Below are 15,438 nucleotides of genomic sequence, written 5' to 3'. Positions count from 1 at the left end.
ATTTGCTTGCTATGGACATATTTTGGCAGATGTGGTTTGATTCAGATTTGCATAAATTTGCATTGTTTCTGCATATTCAGGTTACCATATGCAGCAGCCAGGACCGGTCATTTACCGCAGATCTTGTCGTTTATCCAGATTTCCAACCTCACTCCATTCTACGCTCTTTTACTATCGGTATGTTAAACAGCCGTTTCATTTGTATGATGCATAGAAATTGAGAAAAGGTCTTGTAAACAGTTGTTTGAAAGGTAAATGCAACTGCTTGTCCTGTAAATCCAGGATGAAGCATTGAAATTGAACTTGGACGGCCCTGCAGTCACATAGTAACTCTAATTTGCCATAAAAACTGGTCTGTTTTGTTTCAAGAGCATACATGTTTACTTTTTTTGTAGTCTGTAGGTCTGCAACACGTACCTTCACAGCAAATTTAACATCATAGGCAAGCTTGTATGAATTAGTCTGATTTGCAGAAGTTCCAACTGCTCCTCATAAAACTCCTGAGCTGTCAGGTGACCATTATTTTGGCTATTTGAGTATTAAAAGATTTGCAGTGATAAACCGACTGATACGATTTTGCTTGTCATTATGTTTTGTAAATTTTCTCTCTAATTCAGACCACCATAGCCCTGCTGCTGCTCATTCCCGGAGATTTCAATACTCTTATCAATTACTACGGCTTTGCTACTTGGGCCTTCTACGGATTGACCGTGGTATCTCTCTTAGTCCTACGACACACTCATCCAGAGTACAAAAGACCGTTCAAGGTTCGTTTAAAGACGTTTCTGTTCATGTACTTGTATTTATATGCATAGGCATAGGAGGCAGGGGGCTGGGGGCTGCAGCCCCCCCCCAACCAAACACTTTTGTGAAAATTCGGACAACATCCTGAGAATTTTTCGGGCACCTACTGAAAGAAAATAAATTGCAATGTGTTTTTTCTATGGTTAAACGTATATTATTATGATCATTATTATTTGTAACGACATGATTATTGTAACAGCTCCCCCAAATCAAATTGGGCTCCTACACCAATGTTTATATGTGCACAAGCTTTTACCTCAATTGGCATTGCAAATTTTTAACAGACAAGGTTATCTTTGAGTACAGTGGTGTTCCGTCGAGGTTGACACGACCGTCCGAACGCGACGTTTTCAGACGTTTCCAGACACTTTAGGACACTTTAGGACGTTTTCTGACACCTCCGGACGGTTGGACGCTTTTGTACATTTTACTCCAACAATATTCACTTTTAATCCGGACGGAACATGCGGTTTACTGCCTACTTTTTCACACCAGATTAAATCGATCTTCTCAGTTTGTTACAATAGAAGTTACAATGGTGATATGTCCGATTCTGTCCGATAATCCGGACGTTTTTAGCCCGACTCAAAGTAACAAAACAGTAAGGATTACAGAGGCAAGAACCCTTTCATTTCAGAAAAGCGTCATGTGTCCGATAATCCGGACGCTTAAAGCTAAACTATGTTTCTATTCAAAAGCGATTTTAGAGGCAGTTCTATTATCAGCCCGCAAAACGTCTGAAACCGTCCGATAATCCGGACGGAATAAACTTTCAGTACAGGGTAGTATTTCTGCTACAAACAAAGTCAAAGGTGATACAAGTTTGAACACAAAATAACTGCGAAGAAATATATTGAAGTAACGTCATGTTTTGACAAAAGCATGCAATGTACAACAACTATTTACTAACCTTTTGAAACAAAAATTCAAGCAGAAGGAGTGGGGAACAGTCACAAGAAATAAGAGAAATAACGACATATTGATGATAATGCCCATCGGTGTTGGGCGACAATCAACCATTCCCACTATATCTTATCCTGGTTCTTAGTTGCTTCCGTTCAACAAAAATATCGTTTTACCTAGGCTCAAAACGTCGGCCAAAACATTTTCAAAACAACGGTACACATGAAGTAATCCAGTAAATCCCAGACTGAATAACGAATATAAATACACTACAGCATCGTTACTGTATTGTTTACCTCCTCCTGCCGACACAACCAAAAATGTGACTAAACTATGTTTCTATTCAAAAGCGATTTTAGAGGCAGTTCTATTATCAGCCCGCAAAACGTCTGAAACGGTCCGATAATCCGGACGGAATAAACTTTCAGTACAGGGTAGTATTTCTGCTACAAACAAAGTCAAAGGTGATACAAGTTTGAACACAAAATAACTGCGAAGAAATATATTGAAGTAACGTCATGTTTTGACAAAAGCATGCAATGTACAACAACTATTTACTAACCTTTTGAAACAAAAATTCAAGCAGAAGGAGTGGGGAACAGTCACAAGAAATAAGAGAAATAACGACATATTGATGATAATGCCCATCGGTGTTGGGCGACAATCAACCATTCCCACTATATCTTATCCTGGTTCTTAGTTGCTTCCGTTCAACAAAAATATCGTTTTACCTAGGCTCAAAACGTCGGCCAAAACATTTTCAAAACAACGGTACACATGAAGTAATCCAATGAATCCCAGACTGAATAACGAATATAAATACACTACAGCATCGTTAGTGTATTGTTTACCTCCTCCTGCCGACACAACCGAAAATGTTAAATGTTTAATATGTAACACGTATTGAACCTTTTTTTAAATAATTTCAATGATGTAACATGTCACCTCCGTAGCTCCTTCAAAGTTGCTAAGCTTTTATTGATAACGCCGAACGTACCCCATTACCAGACACACAAGGCGCCACGAAATGTAACATTGTCGGAAACATCTGAAAGTACTAGTAATATGCAAATATTACGAACTTTTTACCCCTACGGTGTATTTTTTCTCACAGTTCAATCGTCCGGCTATCTTCCTTTTTTTTTCTTCAATGGCTATCGAAGTCTGTTTTTTGATGATGAGGAAATGTTATTCGCAAAATTTGAACATGTTGAGAAACAAACAACAGGGCGTTAAATCTCGCGCACATACTTTTACTTCCAGGAATCCAGGGTAAAGCACATTGCAGCAAAGGTTGAGCTCACACGCGCTAAGCAAGGTACCTGGGAGACTGCTTGGGCCACCCCTCCTCTCTTGCGACACGGGTTAATATAGTGTTGCACGTTTTCTTGGCAGTTTGCCAGGGTTTTAACAACTCCTTGTTAGGTCAGAATAGAATGCAAATTAACAGGTGTCAGGCTTGTGAGCAGAAACCGGGACATGACCTAGATTTCCAGGGTAGTCAATACTTTGTGCGCGCACCTGCAACCCCTTCAAGTTCAAAAGTTCACAATGAAAACTTTTTAACTATCAACAAGTCACCACGTGTTTGGAACTTCAGACAATAAGAATGTAACATAGGGGCTACGTAAATACGGGATTATAAACTACATACATAAGAATAGTACAGATTTATTCAATATCGTTAATCGGCTGTTGTTTACTCCAGAAAATAAACTTTCAATACGTACAATATCAATCTTTCGTACAAAAAATCTTAAAAATGAAAAAAGTGGCGAAATATAACTATAAATGACATCGTAGAACCCCCCGCATTAATAAACGAATCCATTTCATTACAGCATCAACTCTCAAGTACCGCAAGCAGTGTGTACCAGTACCCTACGCTATAATAATATACAGTCCTGTGCGAAGATGGATTTAAACTGGATATACTCCCTGCGGTTTTGGCTCAAAATTTATTAAATCGTTATAATTATTATAACAAAGTGAGGTGAAATGCATAAGGGTAAGATTTTGTACATGGGAACCTTCACAATCCTCGTTTGAAGGAAAAATAAATAACGAAAATTTCAGAATAACTTTGAAGTCCCGTAACATGCTGAGCCCAAGTAACGTTCGATATTTGGTGTAGCCTAGGTCACGTAGTGCACGTAGGCCTATATTGACCTGCAGATATAGTGGCTGACGGTAAATCGGTAATAATAGAGTTAAATGTGCTAATTTAATGGTTCACATATGATGTTTTATTGTCGGACACGTCTTATTTCTTTTCATTTTCCCCTTTCCATCTTTCTTTATTCCTCCCTCTCCATGTTTGTGCTGTCTGTTGTTGTTTTTTTATCTCTGCTCCAAAATTTCCCGCGAGTGACGAAGATTTTTTTATCTCTCCTCCAAAATTTCCCGCGAGTCACTAAAATTTCCCGGGAACAAGGTTCCCGTGTTACCTCTTTTTTCCTGGCCTAATAATAATTTTTCCTAGTAACCTTTAAAATCTCAATTTAGGCACAGAGCTTCGTCTGTCTCTCGTGTCAAAATGGACGAGACGGTACTGTACCACCTCCCTGGGGAATCGAACTTTGAACTTAGCACGCTTTTAATAATATTTGTTAACAAAAAGTGCTGTATGTATTTACCGATATTAAATTGTCGTATGACACTAACAACATTTCCTTGGTAGCTGTAAGTCTCAAAATAGTAAATGATAGTGAGTAAATATTTCTGCACAGAGTTTTTTCAGTGAACTTGTAATCCTTACAGGCTATTGTTATCACGCTTAGGAATGGTCGCGGCCGTGTGACCGCAAATGCTCTAGATAAACACTCCACTCTTTTGTTACTATTGGGCTAGTAAACTTTACATCGGACGTTTTCGGACGCTTTTGGCTTTGAATACTGGGTATGACGGTTTTTTTTCTAACCGGACGCTTGGACGGAACCAGACACTTTCAGACACTTTCAGACGTTTTCAGACGTTTTCGGACGATTTCGGACGTATTGAAATCGGACGTTTAGGTCAACCTCGACGGAACACCACTGTAAATGGTGGGGCCTCCACAAGAGGGATCAGAGGTTATCATGCTGTATGATAACTTCTTCTAGTGTTGAAATGTACCTCTTGCAAATGATGGGAGTAGCTGGTAAGTTTCAATTTCTTTGCCAAAGTGGGTTAAAGAGGGAGAAACAGATCTGAGGTACTCTATCAGAACATTTTGCACCATGTGACCCGTAAAAGCCTATCAAAAAGAAGTATATTTGTTTGTGGTGCTATTTTCAGTTCTAGGAAAGTCGTGCATTTTCTGGCGAGGGCGACATTTGGCCTTAGAAGCATTTCCAATTTTCTTCACTATTTCGAGGTCCTGAGTTCAAGTCACTCCAAGATTAATGTATGTCATCCAGGTACAGAGTTGTTGACAATTGACAATTCATAATCATGGACGTTAAATTTGAATCTAAGAGACTGACTTCGGTCAGCTTGCGGCTATGATAAGCCAATGATGGCTTCTTTGCGAGTTCCTGCTTGCAGTAGGATCTAAAATACAAACATACATACATACATACATACATACTATTTTCTTCATCCAATCAGGTACCTCTGGTGTTCCCAGTGTTGTTCATTCTGTTTTCGATCTATCTCGTCATCGCTCCCATCATCAACGATCCGGCCCTTGAGTTCCTCTACGCATTCCTCTTCATAATGGCCGGACTGTTATTCTACTTTCCGTTCATCTACTACAAGATAAGAATGAATTTCATTATGGGTGAGCTCATTTTTTGTAATCTTCTCCACATTCATTATTTCATTATTTCATTGTTTTATTTATTTTTTGTTTCAAAAGTTAAAGATCGTCTCGTACTGAATTTTGTTTTGAAAGACTTTGCCGTTGCAAAATGTTCCAGTTTAGAGACTAGGTGGTTTCAGCAACTTTTAAACTATGAAAGACCAATAACTTTGATTGATGAACCTTTGACTTTCAAAGACTCATTTTGGAAAGACCAGTAATGGTGTATAGAATGTAACCTGTATCGGTAGAAGCTCATCTTAGACACATTGATTTGAACTATAAAGGCATTGAAGACTCGCCCGAAACAGTGTGCAGCCATCTTTAAAAATTTCCCTTTTTGTTGCTTGCAAGTGAAGTCTTTTGCTTGTCGCTACAAAATGCAGACAGTAATGAAATGTGATACCTTGTTATTTTTAGCTGGACCTGAGATGCAAGCTGTGTGCGTATTTTCTGGGATCGATGGTGGTGTCTAACACTTCTGTTACACCTCATTCGAAACTAGGTCAGATTACCGGCATTAGACGTTTCTTTTTGCGCTAGTCTTCACACCCTTTAAGCAACTTTTGAACAATGAAAGAGCAATAGCTTTGCTTGATGAACCTTTGACTTTCAATGAGTCATTTTGGAAAGACCAATAATGGTGTATAGAATGTAACCTGTTTTTGTAAAAGGTCATCTTAGACACATTGATTTGAACTTTTAAGCCAGGTTGTGAATTTAAATATAAAAAAGGACCAAAATATTAAAAATCAATTGTGAAAGAGAAAAATCCAAAATGGTTAGCCGGCATACAATGGCTTTTTACACCATCATTATATTTGTCAGGCTTAACATGTTGGAACAGTACGGTTGACAAGCAGTGTCACTTGGTCATAATGATAACAGTGTTTTTAAATTTATCAATGTAAACTGAAATTGTTTGATATATTATTTGTATATTTATATTAATCTATTTTTCAGATCCTATTACAAGAGTGCTGCAGAAGTTGGCTAAGGTCGTTCCTTCCAGTAAACCCGTCAAGTGAAGATAAAATTTCACTCTTTGGACATTTTTCAATGTTGAAAAGGAGATCCTAACCCCGATCCGAAATAATCCTGAACCCTTCACTGAGTTTTGACGGTATGGTTCCAAGACAGGGCATCTGTGTATGCGAGTCGACGTGTGTATGTTTAAGTCTGTGTGTGGGTAGGTGACTGTGTATGTAGATGGCATTTATAGCTCATAAAGCATGGAATCTCAATTGCAGTTGTCATTCAGGATATCTCATACAGAAGTCTAGGGAGACTTCTCGCTTTTGGTGGAGGTCGGAGGTCAACGCAGGTAAAATGTGGGATCGTCTGACCGTAATATCCCAAGAGGAGCAACTTGACGACTGGAATATTTACCTGTGGGTGCACGAAACTTTTCACAATTTTCATTAATTTCAAGAGCCCCTAGACTTGGAGATATATCCTGCTATTTACTGGATCTTCTTATTCTTTCTTAATTTCTTTTCTGGCATGCCTTTGAGAGCCTGTTAGTTTGACTTGTGTAAGTTGTAACATATTTTGGCTTGTTGTTCTCCACTGACATTGGTTGTTTTCTCTTCTTGTTTCACAACAAAGCTTTCAAAACTGAATTAACATCTTCTAAAGTATTTTATTCATTCATGGGTATGCTTTACTTGGATGCACTCTGAGGCATCGATAAATCTTATGTCAAAGTTGAAATCAAATACCAGTTTAGCGAGGTTAACGATGCCCTGTTTATTCCTCCTGGTATGTGTAGCCAGTGGAGAAAACTTGAAATTTTACCTTGGAGAAACACTTTGGAAAGGTTAAGATGGTTGTTTTAATTTTTTTTTTACTTTTCTTCAAGTTTCTGTGAATTGCAATTTTTGAGCATGGTCTCATAGCTGTATGAGATGTTGTATGGGAGAAGTGGTTTGGGGGGGTCAGGGGGAGGGTAGTGTTGCTTCTATTGGTGTAATTCCATTCATCCGTTGCGTTGTGGTCCAACACAGGGCATTCCATTATTTATTTCATTGCTGCACATTCATTGAATGTTCGGTGTTGAGTTTTTTTTTTCTGTAACAACTTAAGACATTCTTATATATGTTCTTGGGTAAATAGGCTGGGTTTGACTTTTTTGTCGTTGATATTTTCAGGTTTGATAGATTGGCTGTTGGGAAATTTTGAGGGTTTGTGGTTGCTGTTTTCTTAACTTTCTCAGAAACATCTTTTGTGGATACACTTGGTTTAGGACATGTTCTACCATGATGCTGTATATTTGTACAAGTATTCGTTACAAAATTTAATAATATGATGTTAGATGACAGTTAATTGTGCCATTTTTTCACTAACCCCTCTTACATCAATCTCTTTTGTATCCACCCTGCTCATTAACCTATCCGTATTCTGTGCTTGTATTTTTGTCCCTTGTAGTTTCTGTTACTTGTCATGCAGCCTCTGAAGAAGATCCTGAAAAAACTTCAGAACTTTAGCAATTGCTCGCTATATTAATGTTACTTATTAGTGCAAGTCGTTATGTTGAAGTCGTTGCTGCTTTGATCGTAACGAGGTTCACCTCTGTAGTACTAACCAAAAACTGCTCAACTTGATACTAATTTAGAACATCAAAATAAACATTTTTTTGTGCATTCATTAGCTCTTTTTTGTGACTGGCATTTTTTTCCTCTCATTTAGCAAGCTGAATTTTTTGTATGTGAGGGTTTTGACCTTAGTCATACAATTTGCATCCATGACTAACCTCAATTCGTGGTGATGCAACTCTAGCAGCAAACTGTTGACAAATTCACAAGGTAGTCTTACGGAGGCAGTCTCGATGTAAGGGGACTGGGGTTGAGAGAGGATCAAGTTGTTAGGTTTTCCTGCACCGGTTCTTTCTTGGGTGACTATTCTTAAAAAGTAATTCAGCAAAATTTTGACAAGAATCACATCGCCGAAAGAACAAATTGTATTGCAGAGCCAAATCAGACAGATCCTTAGTAACCTAATGAACTTCATGACGAGAATTAGACTATTAACCATAGGTTGACCTCAACTTACTGAAACTTTATATCTCCTGCAAATATACTGGTCAGTTTGGAAGAGTTGATTTGTTCACACCTTGCCATGTTTGCCTTGACCTGATAGTGATTTGGCTACTAGCTGTGTGATGAGTTGCATAATAGACAAATAGGCAGCTCAACTAAGGTGCGAAAAGAAGTGGGACTGATTAGTCAGCTAACTAACTGGAAAAAACCTGCCGTTCAGTACAAACGGCAGGTTTTTGGCTGCAACCTATAGCTAATGGACACTTTTGCGGCATGTTGTGTATGATTATTAATATCGACTGTTAGCATCCTGAAGTTTATCATCAATTAATAGCATGACAGAGTACATGTATTTCCAATGGTGGCAAAGTGTGTTATTGGATATTAACTTCCATTAATCCATAAATCAGGGTTTTAAGACCACACAAATTAAAGCATTAACATTCCTCTATTTGTATCATGTTCATAAGGAGCAGCACATGCCAGTAAAAGTAGACTTGTACTATTTACCAGCAAGTCATCGAATCAATTAAGATATGCTAATAAATTGGTCCTTCTGTACAGGTTCCGATTGTCATTACATCAATGTGAAAACATTATATGTTATACCATTATATTACCGTCATAAGTATATGGCACATCCAGAAGGTTGGATCGACTCTGTACACCAGTGAGTGACTGCACCCATTACAGTGTTTTAGATACTGTGAGTAAACGCTATCAAATATTAATAATAATAATAATAAATGACAGGAAATTTCCATTGAATTAAGGTTTGAATACTGCATCCTGCATCAAATACTTCAGGAACAGTGAAAGGAGGAGGGGTGTGAAGGGACAGGGGTGGACACAGGGAGGGAGTGAGGGAGGACTAGTATATATTATGCTTTTCACAACTTTTGTCTTTGAAAAAAATACAATTGCTTTTATTTTCTAAGCGTACTTATTTTAAGGGTTTTCATTCTAGATAACCCTCCATTCATAGGCAGTGGTTGTAATCCATGTATGTCGAACATGGAGACATGTTTAAGATGGAGCAGTGGTGCTAGTATCTGAGTGCTACCACTGAGTAAGGGTACGTAGTGGCTCAAAATAGATTCATCTTTTTAATTTTGACATTTGTCGCACAATTTAGCATTATGTTTGGTAACAGCAAACTTATCTTGAAACAAACTGTTTTTCAAAATTTAGAGCAGCCCTTAGGATTATTTTCTCTGGAAAGTGTTTAGGGCATAGACTGAGTGGTTTTGTGTCCTTTGCCAGTGGCAGGGGGGGGGGCAGATTTTTTTTCCATATTGAGACCAGCCCTAGAATCATCTGTTATGAAAATTGCTGATAGTTCAGGCTAATTTGGCGTATTGAAAATGTAAGACATTTCAAAACTAATGAAATTAGGAAGCAAATTTCTTATTTCTAAATATTTCATTAAAAGCAGTTCTTTTGTTGGGTTTTAAGTAATTAAAGAAAATAAAGAATTGATGTCACACAATAGGTCATGAGTTTGACTAATGAAAATTTTCATTTCCAATAATGAAGTGAAGTAAAAACTGAAAGTTATCAATTTTGTTATTACATGTGGTTCATACTAATCTGAAATGTGAGCAGGATCAAACAGACTTATTGCTAGCTCAGATGGCTTTATACGCCCCGGCTATATCTGTGAGGTGTGTCTTTATGTAAGTAATACTTGGAAGGTGGGTTTGGTAAATTGCCAACCAGAAACAAATCGCTGCTTTAGAGCTGTCGGTTCTGAAATAATTTTGGAATATTTATTATTATTTTTTATTGTTTACCTATGTTAAATATTTCTTCATTTACAAATAAAGAGGAAACACTGAAATAAATGGGGGCAAATTTTGAATGGTTAAGGGTATACTGTTCTTTCTATGTGGCCAAGAAAATTTACACACTGTCCAATCCTTCCATAGAATTGCACTTTTCTTTCTTTGTTTATTGATGTTGCCTTTTGTCAAAGCAAAAAAAGCATTTCTCATAGTAACAAATGATTTTGAATTCCTTTGTTATAAGAACTTTGGATGGAAACCCTATCTGCATTGATTGAATTCTGTCTAAATGTTTGCCTGTCATTTTCTTTCTCTTTTGTAGCTTTTATTGACGGTATAATGTAGTATAACTGAATGGAAAATATGTCAACAAAGTTGCGGGTCCTTATTTATAAAACAGGCAAAGAAAAAATAGTCAGAAATGTTGTCTTGTTTTTCTTCAAATTTCTACATCAATGATGTTTTTGTCTCTTTTAATAAACATAGCGGTACATCTACTTTGGGAGAATTATGGGAGAAGGGCGATATTAAAATAATTGAATTGAAAATCCGAAGTAGAATGTACCTTGCAGAAACTTTGAAATTTACTTGTATGGAGCGAGATGAACCTATCCAGTTTACCGTTCACCGTTACGGTCCTTTAAAAAAGTTTCTTAAATTTAGAGGGCGATATTGAAGAAAAATATAAAATCAGACACTGTTACTTTGCAGAACTGTGAGTACTTGATACAAAGCGTTTCGTTCCCTTGTCCCCCTCCGCGATCTACCCACACTCTTTAACCTCTCCTACACCAAATAATGACTAATTTAAGGTGTTTTCTAAAGTACTAAAAAAAAACTTATTCAGCGATTGATCTCACCTGGAAAATGGGAACAACAAACGGACATAATAGGCGCAGGTCCTGAATTTTGTAAACTGTACACGTAATGAATAGATGCTGACAAGGATAAGAGAAGGTTATTGTGGGCAGAGGAACGGATGGGTTATTCCTAAAGCAATCGTTAACGTCAGACTCCCCTCCCCGGGACAACTACCTCTTCTGCATATCTGAACCCACTCATATCATGGAACTATAAGTTACCATTTTTGTTATATTAACGAGTAAAACATCGTTTTTCATGGGTGCATCTCATATCATCAGGTTAGCTTGCATCTAATTAAGGGCAGAACATCAACGTAACTTTAAACAGCTATATATAGGTATTCATGCTGTAGCTTTAAATTATAAACGACTTAGCGATACCATTTAATATATATATAAAAAAAAGATCTATATCTTATTTGAGGTTAAGATATTTGGGTCCAAGTTAAGATTACTCTGAACGGAATTATACTGATGTTCTCATATTCGAATTAATGGTGAATCTAATGGAGGTAAACATATTTCATAGAAATTTAAAAATTATTTTAGTTGGAATAGAAACTGATATGTAATATGAGTCACAGCCCGGATATCTCTAATTCGATTTAGAAATTACATTAGAATAATTTGAGTTCTATTCTTGTTTTTAAAATATACTGAAATGAATTAAATATGTCTCTGATTCGAATTAAATGAAAATCGCCTATGGGAATTACAAATTCATACGGATATCGTCTGCATGGCACTAAATATATTTTATTAATTTACAGATCTCAACTACTGTCCAATATATCCGTCCTTAATTTTGGCCTATATATATATATATATATATATATATATATATGTTGATGCTAGATGAGACTAGTGGAACACTAGTAGTTGTAACTCGGAGTTTCACGCTTTATGGCGATCTTCAGACAACTGGTAGCTTCAAGTTATTCTCCATGAATATATAGGATCCTCGTCGGGATTACCGGGGATTATGCGGTTGTTGGTGTATTGTTCTGCCGGAGTATTCTCTTTCGCGTCCGTTCTGTTGGTGGGTTTGAATAACTTGAAGCTACCAGTTGTCTGAAGATCGCCATAAAGCGTGAAACTCCGAGTTACAACTACTAGTGTTCCACTAGTCTCATCTAGTATCAACATATATTCCGCTCTGTCCAATGGACATAGAGCACTCTGCGCCAAGATAGACGCCAACCTACTCTATATATATATATATATATATATATATATATATATATATATATATATATATATATATATATATATATATATGAGAAGATATCTATATAACAACCATGTAATTCACTAACATCTTAAAAATGAATTACAGATATATTAAATTGAAGATATGTACCTTTCAGCTTTGAATTATATCTCACCATTTTTGAATAAATACAAACATGGCTTGCCATAAGGCCTTGTCTATTAATTGACAGCTCTGCATGCAAAACCAAACAATGCAGGTAGGTCAGAGATTCGACAACCATCTGTGGCGATATTATTATTTATCTCGTCGTTTTAGCCGCGTGGTGAGGACTTTTTCGGTGACGTTTTATTCTATCGTTTGATTGCAAAATTAATATGAGAAGTTACGGTATACGACTCGTTGTAAGTGTTAGTCACGTTGTGTTTTTAGCCTTATATATATATTGTTTTACAAGTGGTAGAAAGTTTAAAATCAACTAAACTATGAGCTGAGAAAACTAAGAAGAACATATATTCCAAGCAAGCCTGACTTGACGCGTTGACCGTTCATAGGTGCGGTCTCATGATAAGGTGTATCGCTGACAATGTAATGTTCATATTCTGTAGTAATTTAGGGTAGTGAGTGTGACTCCGATCACCACATTCCATCTATTGCATGGTTATCTGGAAGAAATACAAGTTGAAGTGCCTTCGAGCGCAGTGCATGCTATTGCTCTAACATATTCCCCCCACCACACACTGAGTATCTATAAATGTCAAGAAACACGTTCTTCGTATTGTTGAATACGTAGTCTCCTTACTTCTTTAAAGATTTTCTCTAACCATGTTGCTTTAATTGTATCGCTGGCTACACTCTTAGACCAGGGGTGGGCAACCTTTTTCAATGAATGGGCCAGATATAAGGAGTAAAAAATTGACTGGGCCGCACCTAACCAACCACCTGCTGTTGCATGATTTCAAACCTTTGATTCCGAGGACTTTCAAGCAATTGGTGTGCGTACTTAAACGCATTGAAGACTCGCCCCAAACCGCGTTCCACCATCTGAAAAAGTTGACTTTCCGTTGCTTGCAGGTGAAGTCTTTTTCTTGTCGCTGCAAAATGCAGACGGTACTGAAGATGGCCATCGCTGCCATGTATATGTATTGTGGGTATTGACCGTAGCTGTATGTATGGACTGTACACTATACGGTCTAATTACCGACGGTAGCAAGCTGTGTGGTATTTTTTGGGATCGATGGTGGTGTCTAACACTTCTGTTACACCTCATTCGAAACTAGGTCAGATTACCCGCATAATACGTTTCTTTGCGGGCGAGTCTTCACACCCTTTAATCTGTATTCACAAAAAGATATTGTCAATACAGCTAGTACAGTTGATAATTAATGGGGATAATAGGCCTACCTGTCAGCATCATTAGTGCCGATAAATTCTAAGTAGCTATGGCTCGTTTTTTGAGATGATGTAAAATAGATTGATTTTTTTCTATTTCTTGAGACATCTCACGGGTCGTAGGTTGCCCACCCCTGTCTTAGACGATGGCAGCACGGTCACTAGGAATATAAAATTGAAGAATACTGACACTAAAATTGTGACCGACTTTTCACAATATTCCAACGAAACTTCTATAAATATAGATAAGGCGGTAATATCACTTTTAAAACAGAAGACTTGGACTTATCTGTTTTCAAGAGCATATTCTGGGCTCTAAGTGGCGTTGAATATTGTTTGAATTTTTGGTATTAGACGGTTTTGCTTGCCAAATCTATTGATGAAACATATCCTCACGGTGTTATTGTCCTCAAGGACGGCATCTCTTTTAACCTATTTACTAAAATGGACGCGTCCACTACACGCGCGCTTCTATACACATTGCATCAACGAGTACGTCTAGTCTACCACATGTTTACTGTTTACTTCAGTGATTTGTACATGTGGCATATGTATACGATATAACTAGCAGAACATATATGACTGTCCTACATTACAACTATTGCACATCGGTGTTCTGTGCTGGACTGACGTACTCCCAGTGGTCGCTTAGTTAATATCCATTGGCTAAAGCTCTAAGATTCACGGCTTTTATACACCTTTTGGTAAGTCTTTTTGTGTAATATTCTGAACAAAACTACCCACTTTGCTGCAAATTTTCGTTGTATTTTGTAAGCTGTGTTTATGGGTACTATCAGGGAACATCCACAATGACATGGTCCTTGATTTGGGTGACCGGCCATTGCCAACAAAGGCAAGACTACAGTAATACTAAGTCAGAGTAACTGAGACTCCCTTATCTACGAACTTGTACAAAATCTTTCAGTAACTTCGATGTTGGGGTTCGCAATAAAAAGAGAAATGAGCAACTATTCATGACAACAATAGGCCTAGATTGGACCACCAAATGTCCAATGTTGTTAGTCCAGTTCTACTACTACTAGTACTAGGCTTAGTAATAAGACGTTACTGAGGCCTAGTCTAGACATAGTGTATTACTGCTAAGTTAGTAAGTAACAGTACTATCAGTAACATCGAAAAATCGTCAATAGCAGTATGACTATGGTACGTTAGTAGGAATTTGTAGCTTTTACACAAACGTAGCAGGCAAATGGCAACTTGCAATCAAACACCGTGAAATGATAAAATTTGTCTGATGCAATAATACTTCAGCTCTGTTGATACTGTATGTTGTTTGCGTCAACATTGATATGTGCCCAGTTGAATCTATAGGTCATATGCGCCTTAATGTTTAGTTTACATCTAGGCCAAATTGGATTTGTTCATTAATTAAATTTAAAAGCTTAGCCAAGTATTGAGTATGGGTAGGGTATGCCTTAATGGCAGTATAACACCACTGCTACCAGTGGCGTAGGAAGGTACTTTTGAGTGGGGGGGCTGAAGACTGATGGCTGGCCTGGGGGAGGGGTCTAAGGGGAGGGGGTGTGGATTTTTTTTGCATTTCCAGGTGGCCTTAGATTCAATTTGGTGCAGTATAGCACAATTCAACCCATCCACTCCATTTTGTATATAATTTTGCATTTTCACCTGGCCTTAGATGCAA

At 37.5% G+C, this 15,438-nt stretch overlaps 2 protein-coding genes across 2 annotated transcripts in view; both read left to right on the top strand.

Annotated features, from left to right (window-relative positions):
* The window catches only part of LOC139961519 (b(0,+)-type amino acid transporter 1-like), a 28,025-nt gene extending 17,218 nt beyond the window's left edge, over positions 1–10,807 (top strand). Inside the window, exons 9-12 of the mRNA XM_071960743.1 lie at positions 81–177; positions 618–767; positions 5,296–5,467; positions 6,452–10,807. Coding sequence (XP_071816844.1) covers positions 81–177; positions 618–767; positions 5,296–5,467; positions 6,452–6,516 — 484 coding nt within the window. The 3' untranslated portion in view covers positions 6,517–10,807. The remainder of the gene's footprint in view (positions 1–80; positions 178–617; positions 768–5,295; positions 5,468–6,451) is intronic.
* A 3,502-nt stretch (positions 10,808–14,309) lies between these two features.
* LOC139961569 (b(0,+)-type amino acid transporter 1-like) overlaps positions 14,310–15,438 on the top strand; it is a 43,759-nt gene continuing 42,630 nt past the window's right edge. Inside the window, exon 1 of the transcript XR_011790914.1 lies at positions 14,310–14,479. The gene's annotated coding sequence lies outside the window, so the exon portion shown is untranslated. The remainder of the gene's footprint in view (positions 14,480–15,438) is intronic.

The sequence above is a fragment of the Apostichopus japonicus genome, chromosome 3 (genome assembly GCF_037975245.1).
Source record: "Apostichopus japonicus isolate 1M-3 chromosome 3, ASM3797524v1, whole genome shotgun sequence".
Lineage (NCBI taxonomy): Eukaryota > Metazoa > Echinodermata > Holothuroidea > Aspidochirotida > Stichopodidae > Apostichopus > Apostichopus japonicus.
This window is presented reverse-complemented; position numbering and strand designations above follow the sequence as displayed.